Source organism: Cinclus cinclus, chromosome Z (genome assembly GCF_963662255.1).
Source record: "Cinclus cinclus chromosome Z, bCinCin1.1, whole genome shotgun sequence".
Classification (NCBI taxonomy): domain Eukaryota; kingdom Metazoa; phylum Chordata; class Aves; order Passeriformes; family Cinclidae; genus Cinclus; species Cinclus cinclus.
Genome location: NC_085084.1, coordinates 42,721,078 through 42,738,845, shown reverse-complemented (window position 1 = coordinate 42,738,845; position 17,768 = coordinate 42,721,078). Strand labels below are relative to the sequence as shown.

Genomic DNA, 17,768 nt, shown 5'->3' with positions numbered 1-17,768 from the left:
GAGTATAAATAATGACTCAGACAACTGGTTTTTATTTTCATTTTTTGTTTTCACTGACTGAGAATGTAAATTGAACTTTAGTGCTATTGTGCTTTGTTCTCCCTCTCTGTGAAAAAAATGTGTTCTGCATTAAATTGCATGGATAAACTCAAACAGCTCCAAATATCACCCTTCAGCTTTTGTATAACACAAGAGACAAGAAAAGATAGAGAATGCGGTTTTATGACCAACAGATGGTGTAATTGGTATCATAGATGTTTTTATGTCAGGGGGTTGTAGGTTCAGTCTCCATCTGGAGCCTTCTCAGATCTGCTCTGTAGCTCAATGATTAAAGAAGCTATATTGGGTCAAACAACCACCTGCCTGAGGGTATAAGAATTGCTTTCTAGATCTAGCTGTTATACTACAGTTGCCTCCCATACTAGTTTCCAAGCACTGCAGCAGTTAATAACAACAGGACTGCACAAAATATTCTACACAAATTTGCTCCTATCCTCTGAGTTTCTCAGGACCTTTTGACAAATCTCATAAAAGCAAGTCTTGTCTTGCTCACATGAGTCAAAAGATATTCTGACTCAGGATGATAAATAATTGCAAAAGACCAAAACCCAAGGAAAAGGAAATATAGGCTGGATAGACCTTGAGAGATTCAACATTTTTCAGTTGGACAAGAGGGCTCACACCTCCCAGTCAGAATTCGACACACTGGTACTCTGATGGTAAAACGCAATATCAATGTTAAGCACAATTAGTCTTAGCTACAGTTTATGGAATAGGATCAGAATACTAAAAAATGCTCTAATGCTACATAAATATAGTTTGCTTGGCTAAAGGACAGATCAAACACAGTCATTTATGCACACAATGAGATCATTAGTTTACTTCCCTTATGGGGTGATTATCAGCAGCAACAAATGCACAAAACCAGTAAAATTGCAGCATCACTGGAAACCAATACTGTCTCTTCCAGGAAGCAGGAATTCTATAAAATCAGAATTATTATTACTACAGAGTGCACCAAACTTGCCTGGCATAACTCATGATCTAGTTGCTCTCCATAGAACTGGCGCCAGAGTGTTTACCTGGCTAATACTGGAAATGAGCAAAATATTTCTGCCTAATTAAAATCCACCTTGTTAATTATAAGTTCCATGAAGTTCTGCCACAAAGAGTCCTATGACTCTTCACAAACTCTGGATAGCAGTACCCCTGTGCTAGACAGAAATCTATCCAGGATCTGAATATTAAAGATAATTACACGAACATTAGTAAAATAATTTCCTTTATCATACTTCACACGCTTACACATAAAAGAACAGTGAAGTCAAACTCTTTCAGAATGCTAAAATATTCCCTGATATTCTGTTTTAAGGATTCTCCAATGGTAAGGATAAACTTGGTCTGTATTAGTACTTTAAAATAAGCTTTAACACAATTAAAAATCTAATATTAAATAGACATATATATTTTCAAAATTTAAACACAGTATCTATTAATTTAACTGATTATAAATACAAAGAAAATAACGTGATCTCATTACAAGGTTTAAAATTTCTTTTTCCCTATATGACTGAACTGACAGCCTGCTACATCACTGTAATCACTCTGTAAAGGCTTCTCAGGCAAACCTACATCCCTGAGTTCGAGATTCAATATCACAAATTTCAACTCTTGATAATATGCAAGATTATGTGCTTCTTTTTGCAGATCCCTAAACAAAATACACATATACATGTGTATTCAAAAAAGCAGTTGCAGGTAAAGTTTAATTCCATTTGCTTCAATGCCAAACATACATTTGCATGGGGTGTCATACACATGATACATGTTTGCAGTATAAGAACAACTTGAGATGCAGTAAGAGGGGGAAAAAAAGGTCTATTTTCTCTCTTATATCACAAAAATATGCACTTCTACTGATTTTTACTTACCACAAGCAGTTAAATATCTGCCTTTAACAGAAAAAATATATTCTTTCTGTTGCAGAGGACTCATCCTAATAGGCTATGCTATGAGAAGGATAACAATTGCCACTTCAAAGTAATAATATATATTTCTATTCCAGTCACCTCTATGGAGCTGAGACATTTCAAGTAGAGGCAGGATTTATAAAAATGAATAAAATTAACTGACAAGAATATCTATACTAGCTGCTGAGCATATTGCTTAATTTGAGTGTGGACAAGTGGGAAACATCATCAATGTAATCATTCTGCAGCCAAAAAAACAAGCTTGTTAATTTAAGTATTTCTGTGTGAATTCATGCAGCCTGTCCTCATGGGTACATTATGTCATTTTCTTCACTTGTCTCCTCAAATCCATCCCTTTAAAGGACGATAGACAAATACAAAGCATTGTTTACTAGCATTCTGAGATTCTTCTACTCTTGTCCACCAAAAGTAATGGGCTGTCAGTCCCTTCAAGCAAGATATTCAAATGTTAAATAGCTTGGGCATTGTGCAAGTCTCATGCTGCTTTAGAACAGTAAACTACACCAAAAGCAAATGCTTTGCTTCCATTTTATCACCTGTTAGAGCAAGAACTTCTTCATCCATGAGTTACGTCACTAAGTATTTCTTCTGTCCTGCTGGCTGCACAAAGAACCTCTTTGGCTAAAGCAGTACACATATGCCGAACTTTTAGGGGTTTTCCACTTCAAGGCTCGTTCAAACCCTGCCATTTTATACCACCCTTTATCTCTGGTCAAAAACTGTTAGGAGGTTATGGAGAGGTTTTTTTGTCCAGTAGTTTCCAAAAGCTTTTGTGTGGTTACACCAAAATGTTAACTGGTCACTACTGGGGTTCCCCAGGGTTCCACCTTAGGCCCAGCTCTCTTCAGTATCTCCATGAACCACATGCATTCAGGACTCAAAGATACACTAAGTTTGTCAACTCGCTTGAAGGCAGAGAGGCTCTGTAGAGACCTTGACAAATCAGAGGACTGGGCAATCTCCTAAGTATTATTCTACAAGGAAAGTAGAAGTCCTTATTTTACAAGGAAAGGTGCTGGATTCTGCTCCAGGGACAGGTCAACCCTGGACATACAATCAAACTGGAGAACAGCATGCTGGAAAGTAGTGCCACAGAAAGGTACCTGGGGGTCCTTGCTGAAGGCAAGTTGAATGTAAGTCAGCAATGCCCTGGCAGCCAGGAGGGCCAGTTGTGTTCTGGGGGGCATCGGGCACAGCATCACAGCCGGGCAAGGGAGGGGATTGTCCTGCTCTGCTCTGAGCTGGGGCAGCCTCACCTCCAGTGCTGGGGGCTGTTGTGGGTGCCACAATATAAAAAGAATACAAAGCTATTAGAAAATGTCCACAAGAGAGTAATGGAGAAGGTGAAGAGTCTAGAGCAGAAGCCATACAAAGAACAGATGAGGTCACTTGGTCTGTTCAACTTGGAGGAGACTGAGGGGAAACCTCATTGCAGTCTACAACTTCCTTGTAAGTGGAAGAGCAGGCACAGACACTGATCTCTCCTCTGTGGTGACCAGTGACAGGACCTGAGGGAATGGCCTGAAGTTGTGTCAGGGGAGGTTTAGGCTGGATATTAGACAAAGGTTCTTCCTCAAGAGGGTGGCTGGGGAACAGGCTCCCCAGTGAAGTGGTCACAGCACCAGCCTGACAAGAATTCAAAAAGTATTTGGGCAATGCTCTCAGGCATATGGTGTGACTCTCAGGGCTGTTCTGTGCAGGTAAAGGAGATGGACTTAGATGATCTATGTGGGTCTCATCCAACTTAGGATATTCTGCAGTTCTGTGATCTCTTTTATTATCCCAGCATAAAAAATGTATTTATAGAAAGATGTATGAATACTTAATAAATTAATTCCCCTTGATATCACACACCAAATTCTTCCCCCAGGCTGCAAAACATATATATAACTTCACTCATTTGCTAGTATCTTTGTGTTGCAGTTGCATCAAATTTTGCTGTGAGGTAATACACAATTTTATCCTACAAACAGTTTCTGATTATGCGACAATTCACAGTACAAGCTCACCATTCTCCAATGTACATTGTTACTGCCTAGACTTCGAGGAGACCAACAACGGGTGAACAACAATTCTGGAGACAGAACTGTTAACTTCTAACAACTGATTAGTCTCATTACTAATGATAACAACGATCCTGCTACTTCCTTCACTGCAGCTCTCCTGCAGCACCTTGCAGTCAACTTACTGCTCTTAACCAGAATCTAATGAGCACTTGTGTTTTGTGTTCAAATTAAAGGCTCCTCAAATACTACCAAATTCTACATTCAAAAACACCATTTTCCACCATCTTCACCTCACAGTATTCAAAAAAGTTTTGCTTTTGACCTGTAACTGCAGCACATGTGAAAATGCAATGGTGATATTTTACCCTGATATTTTACCCACACTTAAAGTCTATGGTTTCAAATTGGAAAAAAATATTAAAATGTAAAAACTGGCCTTCTGTACCTATAGGTGATCACTGAGACCCTGAGTATTTGTTTCCACAGACCTCAACTTACACTTAGCATACACTTGCACTATGCAACACAGAAGCAGGTCATTGCATTTTCATTGACATAACCAAATAAATCAATTTGTACCATCATATTAAACAAACATTCACTATAAATGTAATATTCAAGCATCTAGCATTTATTGCTGGTGTCTGTCCTGAAAAATGAAGGAAAAAAAGCAGGAAGATGACTGGAAAACAAAAATGCAGGAAATAGCAAAAGCTTCAAGAAAGCAACTTATTTAAAACTTTAATATTTTAAAATCCCTGAACATTTTTAAATTCTTATTCTCAAAATAGCAATCAAGGTTAAGCAGTTTCTAAAGCTGAATAGTTAATGCATTTAAAATTTGTTTATTAAAATTTTTTAATAAGCAAATTTTAATAAAACTATCGTGCCTAGTTCTTTTACCCATAAGGAAGTCAGGAAATTTATTCTTGCAAATAGTGATTATTTTTTAGTAGTGATTCTTTGTATGTAGCCTGTCTTTGAAAATCTAAAGATGGATAAAAATTAAACCATACAGTATTTCACCAATAAAATATCCTATCAGAACCATCATGGATAGGAATTTCGTTATCACTGAGTATTCCTTACTATCAGCTACTTTAAAGACCACTTAAATACTCCCACATTTTAAGCTTAAAGGTTGCATCCAAAGGTGAAGAAGTATTGTTGCCTCCTTAGATTCTGCAACTAAAGTTCACATACACTATTGGCACTAAGGCAAAACTTTACTCAGTACAAACATGATACACAGAACTGAGGCTAGTTTGCTAAAAAATATCATCCTGGACAAAGTTAAAACAAAACACAGAAAGTGTATTTGAACTTTCCTCAACTGTTGAGAACAGCAATTTCTTTACCTCATTATGCTAAAGAACAGAAAAAGTCTAAACCACTAAAAATGATGAGTGGAATTCAAAGCCACCACTCAGATTATCATGAAGTGCTGGTGTCCCATAACCTTTTTTCATCCTCTCAGTCATCAGCCAGACATCAGCCTAACTTGTTATTACAGTAAAGCACAGTTTAAATGCTCATGTACTCTCTCAGCACCTACTGTGACATTAGTAATCAACTATGGGCTTGCTCCCAAAAAAATCCAATTTTAATTAGATTGTGCGAAAAATTATTTCCACTCCTTGATCAGAATTTCGGTCACAGAACTGTAGAGTCCCAGAACAGGCCAAGCTGGAAGGGGACTGTCCTAATTTGAAAGACAGGTGTTTGCCAAGGAAAGCAGAAGCTTCCCCTTGGACTGAAAGAAAATGTGATTCTTCCGATTATTATAATTTTGGAATTAAGAGAGCTCTCAGGCAAAGATATGGGGGTAGGAATAACAGTTCTTTACTAGTATATCTAACACGACAAACAAGAACAACAACAGCTATGAAATTACCCACAAACAGAACTCAGTCCCAGTGTTTTTTGGCTGCAGGCACCTTTTCCCTGAGCTGCAGTTCCCGGTGCTGGGGGCGGGCGGGTCCTGCAGAGCTGCAGGAGGGCTGGGGGTGATGGCAGAGCTGTCCCAGGGGGAGAGAGAGATGGAGAGAGCCCTCTGCTCATGGTGTGGGTCCTGCTGCTCAGCAGAGTGCTGGATGGTGGCAGGTTACAGCGAGAAGGGAGCAGGGCAGGGTCCCACAGCAGTGAGGATGGCTCCCGACGCTGGGATGGCAGGGATGGATCAAAGGCGGCGATCGTCCTTCTCGTCTGAACTCTGCAGGGGAAATGGGCTGAGCCAGAGCCTTCCGCTTCCTCTTCTGGATGTTTGAATCTCGTGGGGTTTCCCTCTTCTCTCTCCTCCCCCTTGTCGCCAGGGCCCAGTCAACAGGTATCTTAGCATGACAATGGGGAAAATTCCACAGAGGGAAAAGGGAGAGAACCAACCCCCAACAGGGACTTAAAAGATCATCTGATCCAACCTTTTGTGAGAAAGGGGGCCTAGATGAAACTATCCAGCACCCTGTCTACTCACATACTGGAAACTTCCCATAATCCACGAGGAGGTGGGTTTCCAGTGATTGACCATTCTTCCCACTGCAAAAAGTTATGTCAAGATTAAACTTTTCCTCACGCAACTTGCACATATCATGTTCCATGTGACTCACCTTGAGAAACTAGGTCTACTGAGGGTTGGTAGGGTCCATCTGTCAAAAAAGGAGAAGAGCATCTTTGCTAATTAGCTTGCTAAGCTGGTGAAGAGCTGTGCCAGGGGAGCTTCAGGCTGGGTAACAGCAAAAATTTCTTCATTAAAAGGATTACCAAACATTGGAACAGACTGCTCAGGGAATTGGTGGCATCACCATCCCTGGAGGCATTCAAGAAATGACTGGACGTGGCTCTTAATGCCATGGTCTAGCTGACATGGTGTTTGGTCAAAGGATGTACTTGATCTGAAAGGTCCTAAATTATTCTGTTCTATTATACCGCCCATGTAATCTGTGGATGCCCCACCCCTGGCACTGTTCATGGCCAGGATGGATGGGGACTGGAGCATCCAGCTCCAGTGGAAGGTACCCCTGCTCTTGGCAGTTGGTACTACATGATCTTCAAGGTCCCTTTCAACCCAACCCATTTTATGATTCTATTGCCCCTTCTATTCTTCATGCGGCTTATTGTGAAGAGAGCTTCTGCCATTTTTGTAGACACGGTGCAAGAACTGGAAAATTGTCCTTCTGTTTTTCTTTCTTCACAGGGCATGTTCTCCAGCCCTTCAGTCATCTTCACTGTCCTCCTTTGGACCCTCTCCAATCTGTCCTTGTCCTTCTTGAACTGTGGATACCAGAACAGGAGCACAGCCTGACAAATGCTGATTAGAGTGAGACAATCACTTATTTTTGGCCTACATAAAATGTAAGTTAAACTGTGGATTACATATTTCCAATTCTACTTAAACTGTTCTTTCGACTCCAATATTTAGTGGTTTTTGCCAGCTTTGAATCCTCTCCTGGAAAATGCAACATGGTTATACAAATAGCATACTGAGTTAAGTGGTAACACCTCTAATAGCACGGGAAGATACAGAAATCTTATCCATAAAATATGGTACGCAGAATTGCAGTATTTCATTTTGTAAAGGTGTCTCAAAGCTGGGGCATCTGGACTCAAGTTTGTTGATACATCAGAAATTCTATTCTGAGACACAACAGAACTCTGGCCCAGTGTCTAGCTTCCAATAGCAGTTTTCAGCAAGTGTGCGCTACTAAAGTATTAGAAATTGGACATGTAGAAACTGTTGTTCCCTGACAGTACTCTTCAGCAGATTTAGTAGTTTCTGTGACTTCTACTATACATATTTTGCAACTGCCTAGTACACAACAGACAGGAAACCAAAATCTGGAAAATCTATCAACAGCAAGACAGAGAAAGTTCATTACCTTATTACCATGAAAATGCCAAAGAACATAAAAACACAAGAAGAAATGTTATCCAGACATCTCCTTTTATTAGGACACTGAAACAGTTTAATGTACAAATGCTTTGTGTTAGTTGTAAATATTTCCCCTGTTTAAGCAGCATTTACAGCTCTGTACATTTACATGTGCACTTCTCCAGTCATCTTAAGATGCAAGCCACTTTTGCGGTAGCAACTTCATAGATCACTGAATGCCAACACTCCACAACCCTGTTTAAAATAATAAAGTCCAGATGGAGTGACAGAAAGGAGACAGTACACCATTCTATATATTCACTGGGTTCATATTTCAAAAGTGTAAAAAAATAAAATCAAAGTTATTCAGCCATACGTCTCCTTTCTTTCTTTCTTTCTTAATACCCTCCTTATGCATTTCACCTCCTATCCAAAAATAATGATTACTATAATAAACAGAAAAGGCATCTGTAGTTTTTCCTATAAAAACCAGGAAACTACACAAATAGAAATCAATTATTTTTAAATAATTATTCAAGGAAAATAAATCTCTCTTTAAAATAGGGATATACATCAGGTAGACATATTTCTTCAAGATAAAATATTTTCAAAGTATAAATTCATTCTAGTCCATCCCAATCCTGATACATTGTAAAAAACTGGTTTCATCAAGACAATTTCAATAAATGGCCAACTTTTTACTGTTAAAATGCCCTCCTTCTCAACTACCAGATATTAATAGTCAATTAAGAAAATTAACATTGATTTTTTAACACTATTTTAAATACTGGATTTATTATCCACTTAGCTGAAACTCTGTTCCAAGTATGTGGCAAAGTGAAACACATAAATGAATTGAAACAAAACTTATTTTCAAAAGATACTTTGAAGTTTGGTATAAGGCCCTTGTGTTGACTCATCTCACAGGATCTTACTTAATAGCTTTACACTGAAATCCAGTCTCATGCCCACATCTGAAGAAATGGATGGGAAAATACCAAATCAAATGTAACTATAAAGCAACTAACACAGATTTCTTCATATATTTATCAGCCAAGAGCACGGGCAGTTAAGCACCTAAACAGGCTTCTGATTTTTCAAATGTCAGAAGTTTAATCAGAATCACCTGCTGTCTCCCTAACCCCAATCAACATTTTTCCCCAGAGCCACCCATTTCTTCTTCTGCTTGCCATGACAGAGACATTTATCAAGAAAGTCAAAATGAAGAGGAGCCAGACATGCTTAAACTGACCAGGGATATCCCTCTCCACCACTAACATCTCATAAGTGTCATAATTTCTCACAGAGACCATGCATATAACCTGTCAGTAAAACATACATTGCAAGAACGCTTCAGCTGCTATCAATCAAGGTATTCACTTTACTGTGATCCAAATTCTTCTTTCCTATATACTGGCAAACAATGAAAAAGGACAAAGGCAGTTTTATCAATGTTTTAATGGTGGGCATGTTCTTGTAAAATGAATCAGATTATGGCATCTCTTAGCAACATTTTTGAACTTTTATTTCGTCACAACCACTTAGTCACAGCTTTGAAATTGCTAGAAATTTCACTCTGCTTTTTGCTACCTTAGTTGTCATCACTTCACTTAAAAGCAAAACTACACAGCAAACCAAGAACAAAAATAACAACACAAATCCATGTATCTAAAAATTATTGCTAGTTCTCTATGCACACAAAAAATCCACCCCATTTGCAGAAAACCTAAAATAAAATGAGAGAATTTAATATGGATTCTGCAACCTAGAATTCCAATGCCAATGGTTATTTGCTTACCTTCCCAGATTTATCTTAACTCCAAAACCATTTAATATGCTGTACTGGAATCAAAAGTACCTAATTTGTTCCAAGTTTATACATCAAAGACTTGACTTCACTTGAATTTGCAGGTTTCAATTATTCAGCCAAAAATGGCTCAAAAGCTCAAAGTAGAGCGATAACATTTAATTTCCATTTATTGCAGTCCCTGAGGGTCTTCGATACGAATATTCCACACTTCAGTTCCAGTCTGTAAAATGGGAGTCCAGTTTCATTCTGCACATTTTCTTCTCTTTTAAATTGTTGGCTTCTCACCAGCTTTTATTCACAGTTAACAGAGAAAACATAAATGACAGTGAAATTCATCCCATCACATTGGAATGAAGGCTTTACTACATTGCACAGATAATGATTTGACCATTTCAAATGCCAAGCAACAATCACAGAAGTGCCCCAAAACATCTTTTGATGTTTTATCTGAATGTACACAGATGAAAAGTTTTGAAAGCCAGCATAGAAATAGTCTCTATGAACTGGAGGCAACATAGACTATGCTTTCCTAATGTAGAATATTTAACAAAATATGGTCAATCATGCTGCAAAATCCAATTGCGTAAGTAAAAATCTGAATCAAACATGATTAACTTTATATTTAACAATGATGTTTCTCAAAAATAGTCCTGTAATCCTTGTAGTAGCAACCAAAAAGGCTCGTAAGTACAAAACAACTCAAAAACACATATTAGGCAGAATACAAAATTTTTAGACAGGCTTTTTTTAAGCAAAATCGTGAAATAAAAAGCTGTATTTTTTGTTTTATAAAAGGGTACATACTTCCTTACCAGTTTCCTGATTGAAGTAAAGTGTCCATATATGTAATGACCATCTGTACTTACTTAAAATCCTGACAGTTCAACCTCCAAGTATTACTTTCAAATTACTTGGGAATTTTATGTGCACAGACTGAGTTGTGTTTGAGTCTTCCCTTCTAAGGTATAGATGTTTACAGATAAAACTAAGCACACTAATTTTTGTGCTTAAAAGTAGTTTGGCTAAGCTCGTATTGCTGTTTCAAAACCTTGATTCATTTTCCATGTTGCCTATTACTCCTCTTCAAGACTGGTACAAAGCTTCCTTATCTGAACATACTACACTGGAATTACATCAGTTTCACAATTCAGAGGTTTGAATTCAGACATTTTAAAGTTAATAATATGAAAAACCTCCCCCATAATATCAAGCATGCATATAATTACATATGGAATGCAAAAAGCAAATAGTATTTAATACGAATTTACTATCTGGTCAGGCTTTCTTAAAACCTGGCTGCCAAAAATGGTTAGAGAAAGACATATAAACAAAAAGAATTGAAGGTTCTCCCTCCTATAATTCAATAATACATGACACAGCACAAAATTTTATCTTAATGTGTTATCCTTTTGGCAGTATTAGGAACAGTGTATTTTCATTTGAAAAGCGAGGAGGGGTAATTCCTTGAAATTTATCCGAAGTTCCCACATTCTGAGAAAATGGAGAGAAAACAACATTTGACAAGGTTTGGGGTGAAACTGAATGATAATACACATTTTTAAGACCATTTAAGGGTTTGAGGAAATAAAACTTTGTATACTAACTTATGAAAGAGTCATGAATGCAATAGTGATATCCCATTTTAAGTAATGCTAGTTAATGGTAGAGTTTGAATTGGGACAACACTGTGTCATTCACCAACTCCAGAATTCAGCATTCTTCCCCTCACTGCATTTTTACCACTCTAGAACAATTTTGTTAGCCAGGTTTCAATGCCATCAGTGGAAGAATCTGGAAGTCACTATACAGTGTAAAACACTTATACTGATAATGTGGGGAAAGAAGAATTCAAAACCAGCAGTCTAATTCAACACAGACTGTGCAGCTTCCTTAAGAAGTGATGCAGCTTTGTCCAGTTCTTGTTCTGTTTGTTCCACTGTTATCACTACTCGAATACTAGAAAAAGAAAACCAGAACATACACAGTAAACTTTACTCCTAGCCTTCAGCTTTAGAATTATTTCATACTAATTTAAACACATTAAGATCACTATCATAAGGGAAATTATTACAAATTCAAATTCAACCAGAAACAAGACATATGACTAAACAGATGTGGTCAAGCTACTTTTTGCCCCTGCTCTGCCACCCTGCCATGCACACTGCAGAAATCTGTTATCTTTTTTACCTGCAGAGGTAAAAGAGGCTCATAGAAATGAGCCTGTTGACAGGCTACATGCTGATCCCCAAGACACAGGTAGTTTTCATACAGATTTTTCATGGTATTAGCAACCTGCAACAGTCACTGAAAATATACCTCAAAACTGGAGACTCCTCCATTTTTCCAAGAACCAACTATTCAATCCAGTCTACTGAACGTTAACTCCATAATTTTTTGGAAAAGAGATGGAGATACATAGACAGAAAAAAATAAATCAAGTAACAATTAACTTTCTGCTAACCTGGGTGGAGGAAGACATTTTTCTTCTTTCTCCAGATAGCGAGCCTGTGTTAACGCAATACCACTATTCATGCACTACAAATAAAGAAAATACAGCAGTCAACCCAGGAACTTCTGATGGCATATCCTTTTGATCACCAAATAGATATAATAACTAACTTTCAATCTGGTGTCAAGATAAATGCAAGTTGTTTCTCAAAAGGAGGTTGCAAAGGTTGTGCAAAATCATCTCTAATTTCAATACAGCTTTAACACATAAAACAGCTTAGGGCGCAGTGTCTTTAGTTTTCACCTCCTAGTAATCAGCCAAACATACCATATTTACCAGGCAATTAAAACATATTTAAACATATTTTCAAGGAAATTAACTTAGATTTCTTTTTGTTGTGTAGTCTTGTTTACCTGCCACCTGACACATAAAGCGTTCCATCAACCCTCAGCTCTTCATGTGGGACAAAATGAACCAATGTGTATTGAAGAAGGGCAAAATACTACATATAGAATATGGGATTATTCACACAAAAATAAAAGCAAATTCACAGACTCAGAGAAGCAAAGGTTGACCTTAAATGGTTAAAATGCACCTGCAGAATGCTCTTCTTGTATTAACATTATAAAGGTTGTCTAAGCAACAGTTTTATATGCAGACTTGAGCATTAAAATAGGTAAGAGGAACTATTTCCTGAAGTAAATAGTCTAATATATATTTTTTAATCCAGAACTACAGACCTAACTATAGGCAGCAAGAAATGGTTAGAAGACGGTCTTTAACAGAGCCATATAATGAGCAAAGAAACTGAATTTCTTGCATTCCTGCAAGATCAACCAATTACCCAACAAGCCTCCCTTCATTATTAACGTTCAAAGGCAATGATATATTTTAATTACTCTGGGGACACTTACATAATCCACAACTCTTTTGAGTAACTTCACATCATTTTCTCGAGATCCACAGCTCTCCTCCAACTGTAAATGCAATGCTGGAGAAAAAGATTCTCCCACTACTTTTAAACCAGAAATCCTAAAACAAATAAAAAGCCTTTGATGTACATCCTACTTGAAGACATATGTTGAAATTCTAGATAAGAAGTGTTTCTCCTTTCTTGGTGGTGAGTGAGAAAAGATGGATATTTCACTGTACTGATAAAAATGCACACAAAACATATGTACATTTCAGCTTGCATTACATAAAGATAACAAAGTTATCAAGCAAATGTCTTTTCTAAGGAGCCTCAATAAGTTTGTATAACAATAGTTATTCATCCTTTTGCAAAAAGGATTAATAAGTCAGAAATTCTTAAAGAATCCTTATGAAGGTGTAAGAGACATGTCTGTGTTAGGCCTGTAAATTGCTGACAAAAACCCAGCTAGCTAGGTCAAGTCACATTTTTATCACTTAAGGGATAAGAAAGAACAAAAGTTTTGCTGGGGGGTTTTGCAAGATTTAGCAAGATTTGTGATTTTAAATTATTTCCTGTAGAAACTCTTTACAGCATCATTTGTCACTTAGTCAGAAGCTCCTCTAAAATTTGTTACATGACTGTAATTGTTGCCTCACCTGTACATAGCTGTTAACTGTGTTTCTAGAATTTGACAGAATGATTGACATTTGACTGTCATTGTCCTGAAACATCACACGCATTTAGGACAGAGTTATTCCCATCCAAAAATCTGTATTCAATATCCAAGCAAGACCTCTGCTCCCCAAAATTAACAGGTTGCATAAACGCAAATCAACTATCAGGTGTAATTTTGATTTCTGGACTTTGATAAGCTTGCCTAATACACATTTTAAGAAGATGAGGCTTATTTGATGGTAGTATCACTCCAAAGAAACAACCATGATTGATTAATCATGCATTAGAGATTTGTATCAGTGCTTTTAAATCTAGAATACAAAGCACAAAATAATTGCAGAAGAATTGTGAAATTGCACAATTACTGCACATTAAATGGCTGTTGAATATCACAGCAATTTCTCTATCTTTTTAGTATCAAAACCTTACAAATAAAAAATGCAGTTAGTCAGTATAGACATCTTTTAAAACAGCATAGTGTTAGGAAATTTTAAACCTTTTTTTCAGATAAATTGTAGCAACTTTCTCTGTGTCTTCAGAACAATGGGTACTTTATTATTATTTTAACATTCAAGGAACAGTATTACATTCAAGTTGATTGAAAGGTGGGTGCATTGAGTTGTCTGTAAGAGTATCTGCTAAGATTCATTCCAAATGGTTTTATTGGGACGATTTTCAAAATGCTCATCAACACTTTGTGTCACTGAGAACTATCACACTCTCCTAAAGATTTTGATGTGTAGATTTCTTCACTAGCCTTAAGGTATAACCTAATTTCAAAACCTGTAAAGGATTTTAAAAACTTGGACTCTTTTTAGTAGCATAACAGAGACAATTAGAAAAGAAAAAATTTCCTCCTTTAATACATACATAATTGAGAATACATATCCCAGCCTAAGCATCTGTAAAACCAGGAACAGATTTGGGCAAGAAGAGTTTCTTTAAAGTTGGCATTATAAAGGCATAGCCAAATAAAAGACAAAAAGCCCCAAATCCCACACTTACCCCTGTAAAGCTTTGTGAATCCGTTCACATTTAGCCCGAAGAGTCTGAAAAATGTCTACACACAAAAAACAGCAACAAAACAATACAAAAAAATCCAAAACAGAAAAATAAAAGGCTTAGATTTCCTGTTTCTACTTTACATTTCTCTAAGATTTCAAGTATAGCACTTGGAATCAAACTAAGGTATCCATTGAACTAATAAGTCTCTTTACTACTCTTCTTAATGTCCTCAGTTCCTATTTCTGCCAGGAAATGACAAGCTTTTAAGTCCTGACAAATGTACTACTTCCCTTTATCTCATTACTCTGGCTGCATATGAAGCTGCTGCTGTTCATGACCATATGGAAGGGATGACAAACACTTTGTAATGGGACTGAAATGGCAGGTCCAATTTATAAATATCCATAAATATCTATTGCCATGCACTCTGCTCATTGATCCTTTCCCCAGTTCACTGCAGATTCTTAAAGAGAAAACTGACTCCTGGATTTGCAAACTGTGGCTCATTTCCTTGGTGAAGGATAACCCTCCACTATACCTAACAGTCCTGTAACTTACTCCTAATTTTTTCTTGACTCTATTTCACTTCAGACAACTGGGCATGGGCTATCCGATAATTTTTATTTATTTGTCACTGTCACAAATTAAATACTGCATCTCTGCAGATGTCCTCCAATCTGACGGAAATGAAGGTTAACACCAAATAAAACTGACACAACTGCACAATTTGGCCCAATTTGTCCTCATGTGCCTCTCAGTCCCTCCACTTCCTAAAATAAAAGAAGAAAAAAATTTCCAGGTGCTCTGGTGGCTAGGATTTGGCACTGCTGTTGCCTGGGCACAATTCCTGGTCAGCAAAAAGATTTTTTAAGGCCAGGTAGGATGGAGCTCCTGGTCTAGGTGTCCCTGCCAATAGCAGATGATCTTTCAGGGCTTTTCTAGTTGGCTCCTACTGCAGAAACTTGTCTGCCAACTTTATACAAATGCCTTCTATCTGGTCCCACAGATCACAGGCAGTTTGCACCCTGATCATTCCTGAGATTCTTGCCTGAATGCTTAGAGAACGGAAAAACCCTAATTATATAGTGCAATTAGAAAGGAGAGGGCTGCTCTGTCCTGAGGAAATATATTAGCATTCGTCTCTATTTAACTTTCTCTTCCTTTATTTGTGCCAAAGGTATGTTTTTAAGGAAGAGGCATATCACTGATCAAAAGCAGCAGAATAAAAAATTCTTATTTGCGTTTTGAAAACCATCTGTATCTCTCTTGGCCTCAAATAACTTGCTTATTTTCAGCTGGAAGACAGAAAGGGATGGAAACACTGAAGACGAAAAGCAGAGTGGGAAATACCATGAAGAAAAAAATAAGGGCATGTAAAGTTAAATTGCAAAAAAATAAGAGGACGTCAGAGTAAAAAGGAGAGAAATCTAAGTAGGGAGAAGTACAAGTTATTAGTTTGGGGTGAAGAACGATGAAGGATAACATTTTCCTGAATTAAGTACCTGGATTATCTTCCATAATATTCAGAGCCTCAATAGCAGCAGCAGCTAACAAAGGTGGCAAGGAGGCAGAAAAGCAATAGCCTTGACCAGACAATCGCTATGGGAGAAAAGGAATAAAAAAATTATAGTAATGTAGACAATGTTTTAAAAGTTGATTCATGTACTTATTAAAAACCTCTCCTCCACACCTACAGGTACATGCAAAGATTTAAAAGTAGGCGTTCAATTCATCTACAATATTTCATAGGAACTAGACTGTGTAGAATCAAATACTGTATAATCATATATATCATACTTGCGAATTGATATTAATAATTAACTCTCATACATAAGTAACTAATAGTACCACACTATTTAAAAAGAGATCTGTCTTACCTGATGGTCAATAATAAAAGATCTTCCACAGCAAAATCCACCAATAGAAGCCAGTGAATTTTCCATGTTTGCACTAATAAGATCTATATCGTCAATCTGTCAGTTAAATGAACAAATTATTAAAATATGCTTTTGATTGTATCAAGACTGTAAGTTAACCTATTAAAGATGCATCTTGTTTCCTATTACCATGACTATGAGAGAAGATCCACGAAACTGACATAATAAAATGAAAGTACAACTGAAATAATAATTTTAAGCAATACAGGAAGTACCTTTGAGAAATCGAGATTTATGGATCTGTAAATAAATTGCATATGACCTCTCTCCTTCAGGCATGGCAATGTGAAGAAGACAAACAGATAAATTATTTAGATGCTGGTGGCAATTCCATAATGTACTCATTGTGGCAATGTCCTTTAAAAGTATAAGTAGCCCCACTTTAGTCAGTAGGAGGTAGAATGTAATTAAAATTAAGCATAAACCTAATTAAAATAGTCTGAACATTAGAAACCTAATTCTCTTATTTCACTTGTTCGTTGCAAACATTTTCTTTTGCCAGGCTCTGAAAGATTTTGTCTGTAAATTAATTTAATGTACAAGTCAATTAACTGGAAAGCAATTTAACATACAAGTCAGCTAATCAGATAGCAGTTGGCATGTACCACAGTAACACTGTTTCCTTTTCTAAATTAATTTTCTCTTTCCCATGTCTGGTATTAAGTGAAAACAACAAGACAAAGGGGAAGACAGAATGAATTCTCTCAATTTATTTCACTTCCAAGCTGTATTCAGACTGTATTCAGACTGTCAGAATGCAGTGAGAGATGCTCCACACCGGAACACTGGCAAACAAAAAGCACTTCTTCCCTCCCCTCACACCAGGGATGCAGCTGCAAGAATACCATTTTGGGTTTCCACAGTACTCCTCAGCTGCATAAACACCACGAAAAGTAGTGGAAAAATAGTTTGGCTTAATCTGCTGGTAAAGTACTTCAGTAAGACTTTTGAAAGAAACATCGTAAGTTTTATTTTATTTTTCCCCACTGGAGTAAAATGCAATAGAGGAAAATAGGATGGCTGTATACTGCAAAGATTTTTCTTATTAACTCCAAGACCTCAAATATTTCTGTGTCAGAGTGACACTTGTAAGTGTATGTGGCTGGAAAAGACAGTA

The 17,768-nt window shown here is 37.1% G+C and overlaps 1 protein-coding gene across 1 annotated transcript in view; it reads right to left on the bottom strand.

The window, feature by feature from the left end:
- Window positions 1-7,990: 7,990 nt before the first annotated feature.
- SPTLC1 (serine palmitoyltransferase long chain base subunit 1) overlaps window positions 7,991-17,768 on the bottom strand; it is a 34,690-nt gene continuing 24,912 nt past the window's right edge. The window contains exons 10-15 of the mRNA XM_062513258.1: window positions 16,592-16,687; window positions 16,217-16,313; window positions 14,715-14,769; window positions 13,036-13,153; window positions 12,134-12,207; window positions 7,991-11,628 (exon numbers count right to left, since the gene is read on the bottom strand). Of these exons, the coding sequence (XP_062369242.1) occupies window positions 11,535-11,628; window positions 12,134-12,207; window positions 13,036-13,153; window positions 14,715-14,769; window positions 16,217-16,313; window positions 16,592-16,687 (534 nt within the window). The 3' untranslated portion in view covers window positions 7,991-11,534. The remainder of the gene's footprint in view (window positions 11,629-12,133; window positions 12,208-13,035; window positions 13,154-14,714; window positions 14,770-16,216; window positions 16,314-16,591; window positions 16,688-17,768) is intronic.